The 22,916-nt window shown below is 19.7% G+C and overlaps 8 protein-coding genes across 8 annotated transcripts; 5 read left to right on the top strand and 3 right to left on the bottom strand.

Moving 5' to 3' along the window:
- Nucleotides 1-1,806: 1,806 nt before the first annotated feature.
- Nucleotides 1,807-4,377, bottom strand: PY17X_1104000 (conserved Plasmodium protein, unknown function; the record flags this gene model as incomplete). Its single annotated transcript, XM_722249.2, has 1 exon — nucleotides 1,807-4,377. The coding sequence occupies one exon, from the start codon at nucleotides 4,375-4,377 to the stop codon at nucleotides 1,807-1,809; it is 2,571 nt and encodes an 856-aa protein (XP_727342.2).
- Nucleotides 4,378-6,384: 2,007 nt separating this feature from the next.
- Nucleotides 6,385-7,959, top strand: PY17X_1103900 (4-diphosphocytidyl-2-C-methyl-D-erythritol kinase, putative; the record flags this gene model as incomplete). Its single annotated transcript, XM_719901.2, has 1 exon — nucleotides 6,385-7,959. One exon carries the CDS (start codon nucleotides 6,385-6,387, stop codon nucleotides 7,957-7,959), a length of 1,575 nt encoding a protein of 524 aa, XP_724994.2.
- A 565-nt stretch (nucleotides 7,960-8,524) lies between these two features.
- Nucleotides 8,525-10,044, bottom strand: PY17X_1103800 (50S ribosomal protein L28, apicoplast, putative; the record flags this gene model as incomplete). Its single annotated transcript, XM_022956424.1, has 5 exons — nucleotides 8,525-8,942; nucleotides 9,101-9,222; nucleotides 9,407-9,516; nucleotides 9,724-9,772; nucleotides 9,943-10,044. The coding sequence occupies 5 exons, from the start codon at nucleotides 10,042-10,044 to the stop codon at nucleotides 8,525-8,527; spliced, it is 801 nt and encodes a 266-aa protein (XP_022812334.1).
- A 907-nt stretch (nucleotides 10,045-10,951) lies between these two features.
- On the top strand, nucleotides 10,952-11,427 carry PY17X_1103700 (Tim10/DDP family zinc finger protein, putative; the record flags this gene model as incomplete). The annotated part of the gene is made up of 3 exons (XM_022956423.1): nucleotides 10,952-11,023; nucleotides 11,112-11,212; nucleotides 11,352-11,427. 3 exons carry the CDS (start codon nucleotides 10,952-10,954, stop codon nucleotides 11,425-11,427), a joined length of 249 nt encoding a protein of 82 aa, XP_022812333.1.
- Nucleotides 11,428-11,862: 435 nt separating this feature from the next.
- PY17X_1103600 (DnaJ protein, putative) lies at nucleotides 11,863-12,315 on the bottom strand (the record flags this gene model as incomplete). The annotated part of the gene is made up of 1 exon (XM_719897.2): nucleotides 11,863-12,315. The coding sequence occupies one exon, from the start codon at nucleotides 12,313-12,315 to the stop codon at nucleotides 11,863-11,865; it is 453 nt and encodes a 150-aa protein (XP_724990.2).
- Nucleotides 12,316-13,260: 945 nt separating this feature from the next.
- PY17X_1103500 (conserved protein, unknown function) lies at nucleotides 13,261-14,437 on the top strand (the record flags this gene model as incomplete). The annotated part of the gene is made up of 2 exons (XM_022956421.1): nucleotides 13,261-13,768; nucleotides 13,890-14,437. 2 exons carry the CDS (start codon nucleotides 13,261-13,263, stop codon nucleotides 14,435-14,437), a joined length of 1,056 nt encoding a protein of 351 aa, XP_022812332.1.
- Nucleotides 14,438-15,052: 615 nt separating this feature from the next.
- PY17X_1103400 (conserved Plasmodium protein, unknown function) lies at nucleotides 15,053-18,622 on the top strand (the record flags this gene model as incomplete). Its single annotated transcript, XM_022956420.1, has 7 exons — nucleotides 15,053-15,485; nucleotides 15,630-15,701; nucleotides 15,899-16,084; nucleotides 16,310-17,769; nucleotides 17,893-17,970; nucleotides 18,301-18,417; nucleotides 18,575-18,622. The coding sequence occupies 7 exons, from the start codon at nucleotides 15,053-15,055 to the stop codon at nucleotides 18,620-18,622; spliced, it is 2,394 nt and encodes a 797-aa protein (XP_022812331.1).
- Nucleotides 18,623-20,188: 1,566 nt separating this feature from the next.
- Nucleotides 20,189-21,418, top strand: PY17X_1103300 (merozoite surface protein 8; the record flags this gene model as incomplete). Its single annotated transcript, XM_721972.2, has 1 exon — nucleotides 20,189-21,418. One exon carries the CDS (start codon nucleotides 20,189-20,191, stop codon nucleotides 21,416-21,418), a length of 1,230 nt encoding a protein of 409 aa, XP_727065.2.
- Nucleotides 21,419-22,916: the final 1,498 nt, after the last annotated feature.

The raw sequence follows: 22,916 nt of genomic DNA, 5'->3' as shown, positions 1-22,916 counted from the left end.
TTATATATAAAATTATTATAATATAAAAATAATTAGGATGAAAAATATATGTTATTTTGAGAACTCGTTTTAGAAGATTTTGTTTTTTTATTATTATATGTTCTTGGATTATTTACTATTTTAGACAATTTCATTATTTTTTATTTTTTTTCAAGTTGAAATAAATTATAATAAAAGGATTTAAAAACAGAAAATTAAAAAAAAAAAAAAAAAAATTGAAGATAATAATATGAAGGTTGAAGGTACACATATATTTACAACATTTTATAGGATTTAAAAAAAAAAAAAAATTTAGATTTTTTCGTGGCATTTTTTTGTTGTTCATTCAAATATGATTTAAGAAATTTCATGTTGATATTAATAATTCTCGATTTTTTTTTAAAAAAAGCTAAAAAAAGCATATGATATTTTTAACTGAAGATAATATAATTTAAAAAATAAATCCAAATTTTATTAAGTCAGGTTTTAAAATTTAATTTTGTGGATTATTTGTTTATCTTTATAAAAATTGTATTTTTTTGTATTTTCAATTATATACATGCATACATGCTACATACATAATACATGCTACATACATAATACATGCTACATACATAATACATGCTACATACATACATGCTACATACATACATACATGCTACTACATACATACATGCATACATACATGCATACATACATACACGTGTGTGAACAATGTTTATATAATGGAATAAATTAATGCCTTAATTTTTGATCGTGGAACAATAGTATTATTTTTCATTTTTAATTTTTATATAGATATATATGTTTTAAAATCCTACATTATAATATTTAAAAAATGATAATTAAATAAAATAACTTATTTTAAACAATAAAAATATGTCTTGATTAAAAATATAATACCGATAATATATATTAATGCTGATTTTTACATTTAGAGATTTATAGAAATTATATATGAAATATTTTTATATGTATTGGTTGTAATTATACTAATACATAATATAAAAATTACAGTTTTTAAAACAATTTATTATTATTCAATATCTTTTCTATTTCTTTTTTATTTTTTTATAGGATAAAATTTATAGGGATGAAAAAACAAGGTAGCCAGTTTGACTTTGATCAAAGTGTTCATGAAATTTAAAATTGAATTTAAAAAAAAAGATGAAATGGGTAAAGCATGATGGCATTTAGAACAATATAGACAAATAATGAATGTGAATGAAATGGGAACGAAATGGGAATAAAAATAAGCATGCCTAGTGGATAATATGAAATCATTTTTAACGTAATGTATATTTGCCAGAAAAAAAAAAAAAAAAAAAAAAAGCCAAAAATAATTGTGATTAAAATGGATAAATATATTATATTGACTTTTGAATGATTAAAAAATAGGACGAAAAAAATACAAATATGAATAAAAAAACACGTTATTTTTAGATAGACACATAAAATATTTTTTAATAAAACGAATATCTGATTTAATTATCGAATATTTAAAAACCCTAAGTTTAATAATGGCAAGTTTTTTTTATATGATTCGATTTCTTTTCTTGTTTTGATATCAATATAATGTCAATTGATGCGTTCATAAGTTGCATTAAAAATAGTGGAATTTATTTCGGAGCTTCACGAAATGAATTGTGAAATTTTTTGCCCCGATTTTAGAAAAGGAGGTAGCCAAAGCAAACTGAGTGGCATATAAAATGTTTAAACTGTTTAAACTGTTTAAAATGTTTAAAATGTTTAAAAATTTTTATATATTTCGATATTTTGTATACTTCGATATTTTGTATATTTCGATATTTTATACATTTCGACAGTTTAGACGCTTTTATCAAAACTCGAAAGGATGGAAGATATTTCTTGTAAAGTCTGCTTAATAACAGATATAGGAAGATTAAAATAATATGTTGAATTTAATTTATTTTGTGATGAAAAAGATTTATTATTTTTTTGTATATTAGCAAATCTAGGAGTTAGACCTTTAGGAACCTTAATAATACTTTTTTTTTCCTTAATTTTTTGATTTTTTTTACAATTTGTTAAAATACCTAATTCTTCAAAATGCTCAATTGATTGGTCAATAGTATTTCCTTCTAATAAATCTTTTATATAAGCAGTTTCTGATAAATTATTACACAAATTTCTAAATCCATTTTGTATATCCGAATATGTAATTTCAATGTTTTGTAGTTTATTATTATAATCTCTGTCTTCTTCATTTTTATCATCAATGTTTAAATGTGTATCATTTATTAAATTACAAGATGAATATAAACATAATTTTTGTATTAATGGTAAACTTTTAATTTTAAAAAGAATATCTTTATGTTCTTCTAATGGTATTTTATCTGTAACTTTTTTTATATCAGAAATCATTACTGTATTATTAATAGTTGTAAAATCTTGAAATTTTTTTTCTAAATTTTTTAATTGGTTATCAATTATAGTATCAAAAGATGATAACTTTTGTATATTTATATTTCTTAATATATCTTTTTTATTTTTAAAATTAATTGATTCATCATATTTTTCTTCATCTTTATATAATACTTTAAATGGACTTTCATAATATCTTTTAGGTGATGATTCATTATCATAACAAAAATAATTATTATCATCATTTGTTTTAAAATTTTTTCTTATTAATATTTCACTCATTGTTTCGTTATTATTATTCATTTTGATAGCTTCTTTTCTTAACGTTTCATATCCTATTTCACATTCGTTTTTTAAATCTGTAAATCTCAGATTTTTTGTATTATCTCTAAATTTATCATGTATATTTTCCATTTTGGGTAAAGGGGTTATATTTTGATTGAGATAAAAATCATTATCCATATCACTATTTTCAAAACTAGCTACAGAATTTTCATATGTGTTTTTTTTTTTATTTGGTGTTAATTCTTTCTTTCCATTTTTTTTCACTTTTTTTTCTATTTCATCATCTATTAATATATTGTCTATATCTCTTTTTCTTTTTTTACGAATACTTGATTCCAATTCATTGGAATATTCACTATAATTGGGATTATCATTATCCGAAGCCAAGGTTAATTGATCATCTGAATCAACATTAGATTTGTCATTTATCAAAAGGAATAAATTTCTTTTTTCTTTTTTGTTAAATATTTTATTCATCATAATTTCTTCCTTTAATTTAATAAGATTTTTTTTTCTATCTTCAAGATCTGATTTTTTATCAGAAAAAACTCTTAAAATAGCATCAAAACATGATCGTATATCTCCGTTTTGATTTGAAATTTGTCTAAGATGTATATTTAAAGATACTCCTTTAAATATTTTGTTAATAAGTTCATCTTCTAACGTATTTAATTTGTTTCGTATTATATGCATAAACTGATGTTCATTATATGGTTTATATATAATTTGATTAATTTTCATATGTGTATAATCTTTAATTAAATCTAAACTATTTGCAATACCTACTAATATTATTTTACATTTAGAATTTTGTACACATTCAAATAATGCCTTAACTATATCTTCGTTAGAATTTTTTGTATTATTTTTTGTTTTTAATTCTGTTCTAACATTTTTGGTTGCAATAAAATCTAATTCATCAACAATAACTATTTTTAAATTATTAAATTTGCTAGTGTAATTAATAAATAATTTTTTTACTTCTTCTAGACCATTTAAATTGTATTTTTGTTTTACAGTATTTAAAATAATTTTTTTATTTTTATTATTTATTATTTGTTGTAATATATCAGCAAATATATCATATGGTTTTTGGCTATTACTACAAGAAACATAAAAATAAGAGGAATCAATGTTTTTATAATTTGGTATTATTGTATTTTCTTTTTTATTCTTTTTATTATTGTTATAATTATTCATTTCCTGTTTTTCTTTTTCGATTTCTTTAATAATGTAAAATATACTATATGTTTTTCCTTGACCACTAGGCCCAGTTAAAAATATACCTTCACTGGTTAAATTTGTTGAACATCTTTTAATAACTTTTCGGATTTGTTCTATCTCTTGTTCTCTTCCTACATCACTATCAAAATCTTTTGAATCTAAAAGACTTTTTGATCGCTCATAAAAATCTATAAATTTATTACATTCATTTATATTATCAATAATTTTGTTTTCAATTTCATTTAATTTATTCATCGATTTTTCAATATGATTAATATTTTCTTCCACTGTATTAGTATCTATTAACTCATCTTCGCATTTGGCTAGTCCATTTTTAACTAGCTTAGTGTTATACATATTTTTGTTGGTGTTTGTGTCTCCATTTTTTCTAATTATTTCTATTATTTTATTTTCCGTGTTTTTATTTTTTGAATGATTTATCATAGTTTTCACATTACTAGTTTTAATTTTGTGTGGATGTGTTGTATTATTATTGGTTTTCATATTGACTAAGAGTTTTTTTTTATTTTGCACAAAATATTGAATGTATGAAAATGAAAATGCAAATGAAAAATTAAAAAAATGGATATTATGCCATAAATTTGTTTATATAAAGAACATTAAAAATTATATATTATATTTACATCAAATTTTATACGAAATTGCCAAAAAAGAAGAAAATAATATGGTTATATATACACACACACACACACTTTCATAATTATGATGGTTCTTATATAACCAGCAAGAAATAATTCAAAATATTGTAAAAAATTGTTATATGTACAATGCCAATTTTATAATAAAGATACGAATATTTAATTATGTAATGCCATGTATGTATTTTTATTTTTACAACTGTCTTACTAATAGTTTTGCTGGGAATTTAATAAGCAGTTAAATATATAATTAAAAAAAAAAAAAAGCAATATAAAATTTGCTATAATTTACTCAAATATATAAAAAATACATGACTTTGTCATAATATTAATAAAAAATACATTAACGTTCATACGATTATTAATAATTTTTGTGTTTTAAAAAATAGCTTTTTTGTATAGCATATAATATGTTTCTTTCCATTGGGAGACCATTAATATTTTGTACTTCCCTCATTGAATACATTATATATGCGTAGATGGTTTTTATTTTATTTGATTATATTTTATTATATTTTATTTTACTTAAAACATATTATACAATTAAAAATTAAAGCCATAAGAAAATCAAATAATTATGATAAAAAAAAGGAAGAATACAGAAAAAAAAATTAAAAGCTAAAATTGGATTTTTTTCATAATTAAAAATGGAAATAAATAAATAGGTAAATAAAATCATAAATTAAAAATTATAATAAGAAAATGTGATTTTTTTTTTGGAGAAATAATTTTATTTAAATAGTTAATACACTAATGGAGAAAATACAATATTATATGTATATCTTGTATGTATATATTTTATGTATAACTGTAAAAAAAGACACATTTTTTTTTATTAAGCTTGCAAATATTTAAAAAAGGAGAATAAATATTATAAAATGCATAAGTTTCTTTACACACAATTATTATTGACTCTCCTATATATTTTGTTAAATTTTAAGAATATTATGTAAATCGTATAGTCAAATGTTCATTTATTTAATATATTTTTTAAGGTTTAAACAAAATATATAAGAATATAGTTAAAAAAAATAAGACTAATTTTGTAATATAACTAAATATGTGTATATATAAGTGCAAATTTAAGATGAATAATATGTAGTGATCATGTGCAAAAAATTATGCATATGAAATATGTTAAGAAATATATATATAGAGAGAGAAATTGTAATTCTTAAATATTTATATATATATATATATATATATATATATATATATATATGTGCGTATCATTCAAAGTTATGTAAAAAATAAGTTAGCTATTTTAATAGCTTCCTTTAATTAAGGGTCCGTTGCTAAAACATTTTTAAGAAAATACGTTTATATAATTTTTCCATCTATGTAGGTATGGTAAATATTGTTTCCTTAAAAGATGATATGTAATAATATTTTATTATGAATAAAATGAGAAAAAAAAAATATTAACAATATTATACATATAAGAGAAAACTAATATAAAGCTCGTAAAAATATATTGTGTTAAAATTGGGTACTGTATATTTCTCTATTTAATGGTTGGGTTTTTATTTTGTAAAATAATAAACAAATGAAAAAAAATAAACAAATGAAAGAGAATAAAAAAATGAAAAATAGTGTAAATAATGAAAAATAGTGTAAATAATGAAAAATAGCGTAAATAATGAAAAATAGTGTACAAAATGAAAAAGGTATTCAATGAGCCCTTAAGAATGCTATAGAAAAATATGATTATACATTAAATAACAAGTTAGGGTAAAGGCATATATATTATACATACATACATATATATATATTCGTGTAAAGAGTTGAAATATACATATAACAGATCATTATCTCATTTTTTGTTATCTGTGTTTTTTGGATAAATATTAATATGAAAATCTGCCTACAAATAAAATTTGTAATATATATTTTTATAAATTATGTTGCCAGAAATGTTGAATCAAAAAATGTTCCTAACAAAAGTACCAAGTTTGTAATAAAATTAAGTAAAGACACTAAAGGGGTGGATTTAAAAAATTGTTTTATTAATCAATATAATAAGATCATTAATGAAAGATGTGTGCATAAAAATAGTGGCATAGTGAAAAATGGCATAGTGAAAAGTGGCATAGTGAAAAGTGGCATAGTGAAAATGAATGATGACAGTCTTAAATGCTTAAAAGGAATTTATTCAAATATAGAGAACGATAATAATGATAGTGAAAATGAGCATGTGTATAAAAAAGGGAATATATTATGTAACGAAAAAATGAAATTGTTAATAAAAATATTAAATACAAAAAAATGGTATGATTTAAAGCTTTTTTCTCCAGGAAAAATTAATTTATTTTTAAGATTAAAAGAGAAAAAAGAAAATTTTAATGAATTATCAACACTAATGCATGCTATAAATTTAGGAGATGATATTTTTATAAAAGCTTTAAATAAAAATGAACAAGAAAAATTATCACCAATATTATATCCATGTTTATCAGGAGATTTTCTAACAATAGAAGAAGATAAAACTAAAGAACATGATATAATAAAAGAAAATAGAAAAGTGTGTGAAAAAAATGAAACAGGTAAATATGAATACATGAATTATCCATTAAATGATAGTAATATAATAATAAAAGTTTTGAAAAAATATAGAAAAGATTTAAATATAAATGATAATATAAGATTTTTAATTCATATTAAAAAAAGGATACCAATTTTTAGTGGAATTGGTGGTGGTTCATCAAATGGAGCTTCAGTTTTTTATTATTTAGAAAAATATTTTTATAAATATTTAAAAACAAATGAATTAAAAAATAATTTTTTAAAAGAAATAGGAAGTGATATAAGTTTTTTTAGTAGCTCAGGATTTGCTTATTGTACAGGAAAAGGAAATAATATAATTGATTTAGCAAATTTTGATGTTATTATATCAGAAAAAAAAATATATTTATTTAAAATTGGTGAAGGACTATCATCAAAATTAGTTTATCAAAATGTAGATTATGAAAAAATAATACAATACAATCCGATTAGTTTGTTAGAGAAATTTATTTGCAATTTAAGAAGCAACTTAAACAATAAGGATAAAAATAATATAATTGAAATTGTGAAAAAAAGCGAAGAAAATTATATGAAAAAATTTATTAATAAAAATTTGGATATACAAAATATGTTTGTAAATGATTTAGAAATTCCTGCTTTTTTTTTGCTTAAAAAAATAAAATATTTAAAAGATTTTTTAGCTAGCCAAAATATCTTTGATGTTGTAACAATGAGTGGAAGTGGATCATCGTTATTTGCAATTACAAAAAATAATGAAAATTTAAATCCAAATAAAATTAAAGAGTTAATTAAACAAGCTGAAAAAAATTTTAATATTAATATAAAAGTGTATTCATGTCAAGTTATAAGAAAAAATGAAAATTCATGGTATCATTCAGACAAATTAGCTGAAGTTATAGTATAACTTAAAAAGGTCTATATATCAGGAATAATGTTTGTTAATAAAATTTGTATATATGTATATGCAAATATATACGAATAGGGATATTTTTATATTCATTATAATACTTGTATTTATTCATACTTTTTTATTATTTTTTACGGAAATCAGAAAAAATATGAGATAATCTGTTCAATATTTTGTTTACTCTTTGTTTAAGTTTTTGCTAATATTATAAAATTCGTTTTTTTTAATGTTATAAAATTCGTTTTTGTTATATTATTTTAAAGCTTTTCCTAAGCTTGCATCTTGTTCTTTGGGTTCTAAGTCTACACATTGGATCTGTACGTGTGCATCTGCATGTGTGCATCTACACGTGTGTATGCATATTGTGCCCTTTTACCGTTTATATTTTTAAAACAATTTTTTTTAAATAAGACATTATGATTATATATGTTGAAGGTTTATCTGGGGATACCACTCAATTATGTTTAGCCTAAATGGTTTACTGTGTTTTGTTTTGTTTTGGTTGATTAGGCAGATTCAGGGGTAAACATTTTGGTGAGTCTTAATTTTTAGGTGTTTTTTTTTATTTATTTCGATTATTCAATTTTAATTTTTCTATTATAATATTTTCATCTTGAGGGTTTTCATCTTGAGGGTTTTCATCTTGAGGGTTTTCAACTTGGGGTTCCTTTAACGTATCATTTTGGGAAGCAAGAGTTTCGGATTCATTTTTATTTTTATTTTTTTTTCGTGGAGAATATCCAGCATCATATTTTTTTTTATTTAAATTTAAATTAAATTTTTTAGCACAATATGCTAATCCATATTTTTTTATGGTTTTTAATCCTCGTGCACTAACTCTTAATTTAACAAAACGGTCTTCTTCTTCAAAATAAATTCGTTTTCTTACAAAATTTACTCTTTGTATTTTATGAGTTTTGATTCCAGATTTGGATATTTTTCGAGCGTTTCTATTGTCCATTTTCCCTAATATGGGGCACCTATTTTATATTTTTAAAAATGATAAAAAAAAAAAAAAAATATATATAATAAAAATTTAAGTTGATAAATATAATTTTTCATAATTTTTCACAATTTTTCATAATTTTTCAAGTATATATTTATTTTTCTCTTTTTTACAAAAAGGAAATAATCTAACCTTCTAGCAGGTAATTTAATATCTTTATATGGCATTAAAGTTACTTTGCTTATTCTCTTTTTTCCTTTTATTCCATGGTGGCGTTTTGCTGATGAAGTTCCAGTCATTTTGTATTTTTTTATCTGAATTATATATACAAAAAAAAAAAAAAAAAAAAATATAGGAATAACAATGAAATGAAATAAATAATAAAGACATTAAAATTTGTGAGTATAGAAATATCATGCTAAAAAGATATATAGGGTGTATATTTATTAAATTTATGAAAACAAATTATATTATTTTTTTTTCTTCTTTATTATTTACTGCTAATGCTTCTTTGTGTCTTTTTTGGGTATACAAGGAAAACTTTGAAGAATTCACATGTTTGGGGAAGCTTCGATTTTTAAACAAATTTTTTTTAATTAGGGATTTTACTGTTCCAAAAAAGGAAGCAAATAAATAATAAATAATAAATAAATAATAAATAAATAGAATAGAAAGAATACATAGAAGGAATAAATGTTCTTGAGATGGTAATATTTTTTACAACATGAAAATGTTATGAACAGATATAAGACATTTTTGGGGATGCGTTTTAAATTTATATTTTTTTCATTTTATTTTCATTTTTGTATATATACCAAAAAAAAAATTTTGAGAATTTATTCTGTTTGCTTCATTTTTATTAATCTACAAAATAAAAAAAAAAATAATAAAAAAATTTTAAGGTATTTTTGTCAATGCTAGGTATTTATTCACTCTACATTATATGCACACTTTTGAGGGTTTATTTTAGCTCTCTTTTTCCCCTAAATATGTATTTATATTTGGATAAATATTAAAATTTTTTATATTTTTACAACTAGCGATTGTCCAAAACAGAAAAGATAATTTAAATTTAATAATATATAAAATATATAAACATTTATTGATAAGTTATATATATTTTTTTTAATTTGCATTATTTTATTTTGTTAAATTTGAATGTTAATTCGTATTTCATTTATTTATAATAGCGATAGTAGTAGCGATAGTAATAGCGATAGTAATAACAAATTATCAAACAGCCTTACACAATTTAGTTAACATCATTTTGTATATATACAAACACTTTATAAATACAACACAAGTTTTGATATCTCATATTCATATCATTGTTAATATATTTAAGATTTAATTTATAAAAATGTGTTAAATCGAAAGCAACTTTTGTAAAATAATTTTTATTTCTCAATACTTTGAATTATGAGAAAATATTTTAGCTAGTTTTAAGATTTTATAAAAAATCCAAAAATATATAAATAAATAAATAAAATAAAAAGGAAAAATATATATTTAAATTAAGAAAGAGTGTTAAAAAAAATTGAAACATATTTTGTGTGTTTATTTGTGTTTCTAGGTGGAACTTAAATAATTCACATTATTCTATTTATACTGTTTATTAGCATATATAAATGTATGTATGCAAATATTTTTTTTTAATTATAAATTTTTTTTTCGATATAATATGTTATGATAGAATGTTCAATTTTAATGAAATATATTTTTTCTCAATTTTCTTGTTTTTTTAAAATTAATTAATATCCCATTTTCTTTATTAGTATATTCTGTTATTTCTTTATAATTTAAATTATTATCACAATTTTTTTAAGTTTCCTTTGTTGTGTTATTTCAATTTTTTTTTTTTTTTTTCTTTTTCATTTGATGTTATGAATTGAGAGAGCTAAAAGATTGTCAAAATGTATTTAATTCTTAAATATAATGAATAAAAAGTCTTTAAACAATTTTTATTTTATTTAATATATATTACTGTAAATATATGTATGCATATATCTTATATTAACAACAAATAATAAATAGTAATACAAAATGGATAACCCAAAAGCCATGGAAGATGCCCAAAATGCCCTGGGGATGATGATTTACCAAATATTAAATAACGTATAATATATAACTAAAATATGATTATTATTATACATTTTTAATTTATATTTTAAATGTCTTATTATTATTATTTTTTATTTTTTAGCAAGTAAAAAAAACATGTTTTGAAAAGTGCTTTGGTCAGAAATTTTCAGAAGAAATGGGAAAAAATGAACAAATCTGTTTAGCAAAGTGCATGGATAGAATGTTAGTTAAAACAGGAAATTTGTGTGTGTATTGAATCGCTATATATATATTATTTATTTTTTGTGTGCTTAAAAAGGTTAATTAAATTGGACATTTTTGTACTTTTTTATTTTTATATTTTTGCATTTTTGCATTTTAGGTATGAAGCACATACAATTGTGACGAAAGCATCAAATGAGATTTCTAAGAATTTAAATTCCGATGGTGGATACTAAGATATAATTAATAACAATTAAAAATTATTTTTTTTTTTTAAAACATTTTTATATTTTATGTTGTGAATTTTTTACACTTTTTTTTGTAATTTATTTTACTAAGTATAAAAATTTACTAATTCACAAAAAAAAAAAAAAAAAACTAATAATTAATAAGACATATTATAAAATTTGAGTATTATTCTATTAAATATGTTAACTAAAAAAAAATATTAATTTTATATGCATATACATATATATATGAAGAGGATGTAAAATAATAAGAGGCAGTTTTATTATTCTGGTTATATTCATATGCTTGTTTCAAATTTAATAATTGGTATTATGGGTTTATGTTTTGTTTTAAAAAGAATTAAAAGATGTTTTTTTTTTTTTTTTTTTTTTTTAATTTGAATAAAATATAATATCCAATTTATTTTGGAGGTAGTTTATTAATTATGGAGTTAAATAAACAGAGGATGAACAACTTTGACATTGATATATAACATAATATTCATCATATAAGTTTTGATTAAATATAAAGAAATCACCACATCGACAAAAAAATATATATGTATCTTCATCTTGGATATATTTTAAATCATTTTTTTTAATAATTAATGCATTTTCATATATTTCAGACTTTTTTTTAGATTGAATATCAGTTAATATTTGTTCATAAGCCCAAACTAAAGTTAGAAAATCAATATCAGTTTTTATTTTTTGTTTTTCTTCTTTATTTGTTTGGTTATTTTCATTATTGTTTCTCTCTTTATTTAAATGGTGTTGTAATTTATCTGGGTGATATATTATGGCTAGCTTTTTAAATTTTTTTTTTACTGTTTCAAGGGTGGAATTTTTTTCTACGTTCAAAATAGAATAGGGATCTTTGTTTGTGATATTTACCATTTTGTTTTCATTTCACACATGTTTTTTTAATTTTTTCATCGTTTTATTTATTTTTAGTTAATTCGAAACATTTTTCTCTTTTGATAGTTGAATTGGATAATTCGCTGAAATTGAATAGGTTGCTTTTCTTTTTGGTTATTTCAAACTGACGGTTATATATTTTTATATATTTTTACATATTTTTATAATTTTTACATATTTTTATAATTTTTATATATTTTTATATATTTTTGGATATATTATCTCATAAAAAATTATGTACATTTATTATTTTTCCATTGTGCATTTACCTTGGTGGTATTTTTTTTTTCTAACATTTCTACATTTTTTAATAAGTGAATTTAGGCACACATTTATGGTTTATTATTTTTTTACAATTTTTAATAAAATAATTTTCAACTGAAGGTTATAATAACAGACATGCATATACAGGGATATGAGAGTTATCATTAAATTTATATTTTTTGTTATTTATAACTAATTTTAATATTTTATTTAAATTTTTATTATGTTTAATTTTCCAAGGTAAGAGATTTGTTTAGGGTTTTTTCCTTTTCCACACTCTAAATTCACAATATTTTTTTGTAAAAAATATATTAAAAAAAAGGTGACAATATTTATGAGTTATGTTAAGATATAAAAATTTATTGTTACATTTTTGGTGAGCGGAGTATATTTGTTTACACTAGAAAAAAATCACAAAAAAAATATGATAGTATATATGATAGTATATATGATAGTATATATGATAGCATATATGATAGTATATATGATAGCATATATGATTTCATAAAAATATACAATAAAATGAAAGTAAAATAGGTTATAAATAAAAGAAAATTATTGTTTATTTGATATATATTTTTTTGATGCCCCAATTTATTCATTTGAAAAAAATATTAACCACTATACATACTAAAAGAGATATTTCGACATATTATAGATATGTTGTTTCTAAATTTAAAAAAATTAGGAGGGGGGGTAGGACGAAGATTATGTATGCCCATTTATAGCGGAACAAGCGATTGTATTTATAAGGATAAACATTTTGTTTTAAGAAAAATAAATCAGAAATATGAAAATGTATTATTATTTGGTGATGTAAATAAGTTAAGGAATACAGCGATCGAATTGATACAAAATATTTCTGAACAGTCAGAAAATAATTGTAATAATAATAGCTATATAAATGATAAATTAAAAAAATATGAAAATAGTTATAAATTTTTGTCTGAAAACTTAGAAGAAGAAAATGAAACAGACAGTGATGATAATAAAACTATGTCTTTAAAAGAAAAATTAAATAAAGAAGAAAAAACAACTAAAAAAATAACTAAAAAACTATCTTTTTGGCAAATATACAGTATGCGGGTTAAAAAAAGTCTCCATTTATTAAATACTCATGATTTCTCATTAATACTTCAATCTTTTCATTTATATAATAAAGATACTGGTAATTTCATTTTTTAAGAAAATGTGTGTATCCTTAAGTTTGTTAAAAATAGCAAAGTAAGATAAATATATAAATTCTTTATTATATATATATTTTTTTTTTTTTTTTTTTTTTTTTTTAGGAATTTATGTTATGTCAATAAAATATGTGGAAGATCAAATTCCAAATATGAATGGAACATCATTTGTTATTTTGTTAAATATTTTTAGTAAAAGATTGAAAAAACATAATTATGATGATTTTTTCAGAAAAATGATAAGTTATATACCCAATATTATGTATGATTTAAATTTAAAAGATATAAATAATATATTAAACATTTTTTATAATATTGAATTAAATAATCCCAAAATTTGTGAAATGTTTTATAAAAAAATATTATCAAATATAAATAAGGAAGACGCTTTTATTATATCTTCTTTATGTTATATTTTTTATAAATATAATTTTGAATATTTACATTTTTTTGAATGTTTAAAAAAAAGAGGATTATGTGTCTTAAATGATTTTGATGCTATTCAATTTTATAAATTTATTTTTTCATTATATAAAAAAAATATATGTTTAAAAGAAATTATAAATCGTAAGAAAAATGATGTTATAGCTTTATTACCGAATTATAATGAGGAACAAAAAATATTTATATGCGATATATTTGGAATTAAATAATTTTATTTTTCTACTTATCAAAAATTTGAACAATAATATATGATGATCAAGTATTCACATTAAAGAAATGTATTTATTAGAAAAGACAAAAATTATAGAATAATTAATTTAATATTTTTTTAGTAAAATCATGAAAGGGTTTTACTCCTATAATTAACAAAAATGTTTAAAAAAAAATTTATTATTTTATAACGAATATTCGTATATTTTAAAGTGAAAATATATCAGAAAATCAAGATGGTCTGAAATGTGTGTACATATATATATATACATATACATATATACATATACATATATACATATACATATATACATATACATATATACATATACATATATACATATACATATATACATATACATATATACATATACATATACATAATAAGTGGATATATATTATATAGCTACCTATTGAATAAAAACAATTTTAAAACCGCAATTTTGTTGTTTTTAAAAATGATAAGACTATTGAGATTTTTTGTTTTATTATTTTATACAGTTTGTTGCTAACTTTTGGTTTTTGTTTTTCAAAATTTTTATACTTTTTTTTTCAAAATTTTTCTATTTTTTATGTACTTTTAAATATTATAATAAATAAAATAATGTAAAAAAATGAATCATAGAATAAAAACTTTTTTGTATATTTGCAAATCAAAAGATAATGTAAATTATAAAAAGAGAGTTATAAAAAAATTTATAATAAAAAAAAAGACATTACATAAAAATGTAACAATACAATACGGATTATATGATTGTAAAACAAGAGATGTTTTAGTAAAAAAGGAATGGAATATTAGCAATGTTTTAAATAGGGGAAAAAAAGAAACAAATAAAAATGATAATGATAAATATGTTGTAGATAGGTATAATGTGGAAAATGAAAAAATAAAAAAAAAAGACAAAATTGTAGATTCTAAAAATTGTTCAAATAAGTGTATAAACTATAAAGAAGAAAAATTTAATGGCTCATGGTCTTATATTGTGTTTCTAAAAAAAATCTTTAAAAACATAGAAAATGGAGAAAATACAACTATCATAAATTCTGGTAATAAAAATGAAAAAAAATTAAGAGTGACATAGGGTATATTTTGCAAACTAGAGATGAACAAATTGGTATACACATATGTGTATATGTATATGTATATTTTTTTTTTTTTTTTTTTTTTAAATTGTGGTTATAACTTCATAGGTGTAGATACTAAGAAAAATGAAAAAAATGTATTTTTTTATGGATCTATATTCAATAAATATTTAAGAAAAGGTAAAATAAAAGAATATTATTTTCATAATGTGTATATGTATCGTTTTGGTTTTTGATAAAATATTTATATATTTTTTTAAAATGTGAATGAGGATATTAATAATAAACAAATAAGAGTAGACAGAAAGATGGTTATATATATTAAAGAGTTATAAAAATAAAAAAAAATGAACAAAATAAAAAGTTTTTATTTTTAGAAAATAAAAAAGGTGAAGAAAAAACCCCAAAAAGTGATAATTGTGAAACGGAATTTATACACAAACATGGAAAAATAAAAAAAGAAAGTAATAAGAGAAATATAAAAAATGGTGAAAAAAAAAAATATAATAAACAGGGGATAATTATAGACATATATGATTATATAGAAAGGATGAAAAGGGAAGGTAAATATAGCAAGATCGATATGTATACTTTTTTTAAGTGATAATTATTTTGTGTTTCAAAGTGTGTATGCATGTATGTATTTATTTGTTTATTTATTTGTTTATTTATTTGTTTATTTATTTGTTTATTTATTTGTTTATTTGCTTATTTGCTTATTTGCTTATTTATTTAAGACCGGTTTAAAGCCAAGAATCGGATCATAACGGTTTTGTCTTTTTTTGTAGATTTAAAAATATCTATATCATCATGGATATACAAAAATTACAAAATTGTTGACATTATAAAAATGATATTAAAAAAAGGAAAAAATAGTAGCCATAAATACATGATAAAAGATAATATTTGTCATAGATGTTTTATTAAAAAATATATAGATTATCCTAATAATAATAAAATTAAAGGGTGTATAAATTATCCACAAAAAAAGATAATATATAATAAGGAAGATTTAATTAAATGTGTAAAATATATTAGTAAAAAAATTGTAAAAATTCTTAAAAATTCAGAAATTATTAATATTTGTTTTGTTTTTAAATACAATATTATGATAGGATTCCAAAATACATGTATTTATTTAATTAATTTTCCACAATGTAATATAAAAAAAAATAGAATTTTTTATAATGATAATAATGAAAAAACATTATTATTTTTATTTAATAAAAGAATTGTAAAATCAATAAAAAGTGTTAATGATTATTCAAGTATTATATTTCCTTTTAGCATTTCGAAAGAATGTCAAAAACCGATTTATTTAAAAAAAAAAATGATATCTTATATAAAAAATGTGAAATTTAAAAATGGAGAAATGGCGAAACATGAAAAATATAATAAAAAAGGAAATATATTTAACAGTTTTGACGAAAGTTGTAAAAGTGATAAATATTCTATAAGTAGTAAGTATAAAAAAAATAATGAAACAAAATTCGAAGGCAAGGTTAGCAAAAATCACAATAAAAATCACAATAAAAATATAGAATGGGGGAAAAGCAAGAAGGAAGACATTTTAAAAAAGTATTCAAAAAGAGAAATAATTTTTCATATGCATCTTTTTGAATTATTAATAAGACTTGTATTTGAAAAGACAAAAACATATTTTGTTTTTTTTATAAATAAAAAAACATATAATTTAGATTTTTATAAAAATATATATTATTTAAATATGTGTAAAATAGTTAATATAAGAATATGTGGTAAAGATCGAGTTAAAAAGGAAAATAAAAAAAAAGAATGTGAAAAAAAAGAATGTGAAAAAAAAAAAATTTTAGAAAAATTAAGAGATGAAAATAATAATTATAAAAAGATAATAAATGAAAAAGATAAACTAATAACCAATTTAGAAAATGAAATAAATGAAAAAAATCAATTAGTGTCAAATATAAAAAATGAGTTTGCAAAATATAAAAGTGAAAATTCAGAAAAAATAAAAACCGAAATTTTAAAAAGAAAAGAATCTAAATGTATTATATCCAAAAATGATTCTACTATTATCACTAATAATACTAATCAACAATTATTAAAAAATAATAATTATATTAAAAAATTATATAATGAAAATAACTTATTAAAGGAGAAAATAAAAAAACTAACAAAATCAAATGATGAGGATGTAAATACTAACCATGATAAAAAAATATCGGATGTGACAAAATTATCTAAATTATGTTTATATGAAAATGAAGAGGTAGCTTATAAAATAAATAATGGAGAGATTATTGGATGTACATTGAAATTTGTTTTTTTGAATTTCATAAAGATGCATATTTGTTGCTGCATCTGTTCATTTTTTTGTTTTATTTTTGGTCAGAAAAAAAAAGAAACAGAGAAATGTGATAAATTAATTTTTTATCTTAAGGCATTTTTAGACACTGAACAAAAGTTATATGTAAGGATGATTAAAAAAAAAAAAAAAAAAAAAAAAAAAAAAAAAAAAAATTTAATTCGAAAAAGAAATATTATGCACATACAGAAAATATATAGTATATATTTATTTTACTTTTGTTAATTGTTTTATTAGACAGCTGATGTAGTGATAAATATTCAAGCAAATATTATTGAAGAAATTAAAAAAGAACAAAAAATATATTTTGAAAATATAGAAAAAAATAAACTTATATTAGTAATAATAATTTTAACATCATTTAATATGTAGACAATATTTTTTTTTTTTTTTTTTTTTTTCGCAACATATTCATGATTTATACCCTTTTGACAGAAAAAGGAAATAGAAAGCTCTTTCGATTTTATATACTCAGTTTGTGAGGATATACAAACGAAAAAGGAGAAAATATGTTTAACTAATAGAATAAATAAATTACAGGATTGTATAAATGTGAACACAAAAAAAAAAAAGCAATTTATTTTTTATCTTTTTTTTTTATATATGTTTAGACATATTATGGATACAAATTAGATCATTTTGTGTGTGTTAATAAATATATTTTTTTTAATTAATAAATATGATAATAATTGATCATATATTTTTTCAGGATTTTTTAAGCCACTTGAATAAAAGTACTAAAACAGAAGAAACATAATGAATGGAAATATTTATGAAATAAAAAATTAAAAAATGAATTAGTAAGACAGTTGTAAAAAAATAAAGCTTTAAAAATATATAATATTAAATGGTTAAAAAAAAATTACATATTAAGTGAAAATAGTTATAGCTTTTTTCTTTGTATTTCCAAAAAAAATATAGTAAAAATGTTATATTTAAAAATGGATAATTATATTAATACTGAAATATGAGGATACAATATATATAGTAATATAGTAGTTTTATTTATTTTGATATATTTTGATATATTTTTTATTACTTCATATATGCATAATAAAAATGGCATACCATGTGTTTGGAACCATTTTGTCTATACTCTTTATACAAATTTATTTATATATGATACGAAAAAGAGTTATATATTTCATAATAATTTAATTTAAAAAAAAAAAAAAAAAAAAAAAAACGAAAGATATCCTAGCTCACTCTCAATATTTTATAATTGTAAATTTTATATAAATTGTGGAAATCATTTAACATATTACTTGGGATCTTTAAAAAAAATAACAATATAAAAAAATAACAATATTAATTATTCCGATTTTGATAACACATTGTTCATGCATAAATGAAATTTTATTTAGTAAGGAAAATTGGATCTCAAGAATATAAGGGTTGTTTTTAAGTCGGATTTTATTTATTCACGATTTGGCTAGTTCATTTTATAGTTACATAATTGGTAATATAAACACATTTAAAAGAGAAGATAATTGATATTTAGTTAAGCATGCTACATGCATACATATTATTATTATTATAAAATGGAAAATTATATAATGTGCTTTTTTGATTTAAAAGCGAATATTTGTATATAGATGTAAATAATATATTTATTTGGTAATATTTAACAAGCATCTTTCCCATATATTTTGTATGTGTTAACTATATATGCATATAAAAATATATTGTAAATAGGTTTCTAGATATTGTCGGGGCATAAAAATTTTGGCAAATACTTAAAAATTTTTTTTAAATATATTACATTATAGTATATATAATAGGTGCTTTATAAAATTTTGATATGTAAGTATAAATATGTTTTCTCTTTACATCATTTTCGGTTCCTTTTTATGGTCTCTACATACAATATGATAGTGTAGAAAATAAAAAAAATAAATATATATTATATAATTATTTAACTATTGTTTATAGGGTTGTTTTTATTATATGTAGATGTTTTGGGGGTTTCAAAAAAAAAAATTTAATATTTATATTTTATAAAAATAAATAATATTTTGCATGTATGTTAATATATACTCTCCTATCACCGCTGTGTATTTCAAATGTTAATTTCCAAATGTAATTTTTTTTAAATGCAAAAAAAATAGTATATATATATTTAAAAAATTATTTCTTGTTAAATTTTGTATCTTTATTAAAAAAAAAAAAAAAAAAAAAAAAAAACCTTAATTCTAACAACCCGCATAACAATAGAATATAATTTCTATTCTTATAGATTTATAAATATTATAAAATATATATCCATTTTAAAAAAAAAAAAAAAATATTGTTTACACTTAGATATTTTATTAGTATATAAAAAATGAAAAAGAGTTCACAAATAATAATTTTTTTGTTATTATCATTATTTTGTAAATTTAGTATCGGGAATTGTAATGAAAATGGAAACGGTAATATAAATAAAGCCAATAATAATAGTATAATAAGAAAAGAAAGAAAAAGAAAAAGTAAAAGTGATTTTAGTAAAGGGGAACCTGAAAATAAGGAACATGAAATTATTAATTTATATGATGATGTGCAAGAATTATTAGGACCCGACGAAATGAATATGTTAGACAAATATTCAATATTAGGAATAGATGATTGTTCTAATGAAAATGAAAATAATAAAATAATTAGCGAATATGATCTTAAAGCAATGAAGAGTGTATTATTATATAAAAACCGAATATCAAGAGCATCAATAAACAATTTAGATGATGTTAAAACTGTATTTAAAAGATGTTTTAATAAGGATGATCCTGAATTAAGTAAAAGTTATGAACAAATCCAAAACCAAGTAGCTAACGAAGGAACAACTATAATAGATTATTTATCAAATTATATTTCAAATATTTATATTAAAATAAATGATGAATTTGTAAAAAATGAAGAATTTCAACTATCAAAATATATTCCTGAACTTGAAATAATTAATTATGTACTTTATAATGGACCTAAAGAAATAGGAAACAAAATAAAAAATGAATTAATCGAAATAAATAATTTAATAATATCTGAATCTCTTACCTCAATATATAGTTCTGTTGTTTCAGGGTTAAATATAAATTGTAAAATTAAAGATGATTTAATAACTATACTTAATTTAGCAAATGGTAAATATTTTAAAGTAAATTTTAGTAGTCAAGCTACAATGATTATTCCTGAGCAATATTCTCATGAATCTGAGCACATGAAAAAAATATCAGAATATTTTATTGAAAAAAATCGAGTTTGTAAAAATGAGAACTGTCCAATCAATTCAAATTGTTATGTTATTGATAGTGTAGAAACTTGTAGATGTATTCCAGGATTTTCTAAAAATGAAGAAAGCGAAAATTTAGAATGTTTAATAAATGAATCTACTTCTTGTGAAAATAATAATGGTGGATGTGATGTAAATGCAAATTGTATATTATTAGAAGATAAAATAATGTGTGAATGTAATAACAAATTTAATGGAGATGGTATTTATTGTTCAAGTGCCATTTATTATGGAATGAATGTTTTTATTTTCTTTTTAATTTCAATAGTATGCATATATATAATGTAAGAATGTTGCATGTTTTTTAAATAATCATGTAATATATTATTAATATAATTTTTACCATGATTGGGTTTTATTATTAATATTTTTCCGAATATATATCGAAAAAAATATGTTTTTGCTGGTATATACAATAATATAATATGGCACATATCTTATGAAGTTTTTTTTACTTTATATGCATTATATATGCATTATTTATACATTATATATTTTTTGAATCATATCTAATGTATAATTAATCCAGTCCGAATAATGAATATTGAAAATGTTCATTGATCTTTACTAAAAGCGTATATATATACATGCAGATATAAATATATACACATTGTGGCTGTACTTGAATGTTGCCCATTTTGATCATTACTATACATTCACAAATAATATATTTATAAGGGCGCAATAATTAATATACCACAATTTTCAAGCTGCATAGTTGCATAGTTGCATAGTTTCATAGTTGCATAGCTGCATAGTTGCATAATTTTTAATTCGTTTAGCCCTATATATGTGCATGATTATTTTATATTTTGTTAATATGCATATATGGTATTATTTGAAACAATTTTTATATTAAAAAAAAACAAATAAAAGTAATTTCAGGTATATATTTTTCGCTTTAATTATTATTATAAAATTTTATGGATATAACGTCTAATGGGACTTTTTCATAAGCACTATACTTTTAGTTGGTGTTTTTATATTATGATTTGAATTATAAAATAAATAAAAAATTGAGTTTAATAATTTTTTTTTTTTTTTTGGTATACCTTTTTAAATACATTATATAGGAGGAATAATAATAAAATAAAAAAAATATAAATAAAAAGATCATTGAATTATATAGATGGAATTACTACACATATTATTATATTTATAATGTGGGAAAAATTGTAAGTATAGACATAATTTATATATGAAAAATTTAATCAATGTGTGTTAAGGAAATACACACATTTGTTTAAATGTGGAAATTTATGTAAATAATGTATATTTTTTAAGAATATAAGGAAATAGTGTTATTTTGTTTTTATATACTTTATATATGCTTTATATATACTTTATATATACTTTATATTTTTTAATGTTAATATGGTATCTTATTAGAGGAGAATAGAAAAGAATGAGAGAACATTATTTATTAACCTTTGAAATGTGTAGAATTGTTTTTTTAAATATGTCGAAATCGATCTATATACTTTTACTTTTTTATGCATTATATGTACATGATTATTTGAAATGAAATGGAAATATTTTTTTTTATTTTTTTTTATTTTTTTCATATTTATCGCTATATTGTATGTTAGATAAAAAAACGACAACAAAAAAATAGCATAATTGAATATTCCATTTAGAAAATAAGAGAAATGAATTAGAAATGTTTTTATGATTTATCATAAGACATGATTTAAATAATTTAACTTAATTTTTTTTGCATTATTTATTTAGTTTAATTTATTTAATTTTTTACAATCAATAAAAATAGAGAATAAAATAATTATTT

This window comes from Plasmodium yoelii, assembly GCF_900002385.2.
Source record: "Plasmodium yoelii strain 17X genome assembly, chromosome: 11".
Lineage (NCBI taxonomy): Eukaryota > Apicomplexa > Aconoidasida > Haemosporida > Plasmodiidae > Plasmodium > Plasmodium yoelii.
The sequence above is the reverse complement of the archived record's forward strand: the minus strand, read 5'-3'. Positions and strand labels throughout refer to the sequence as shown.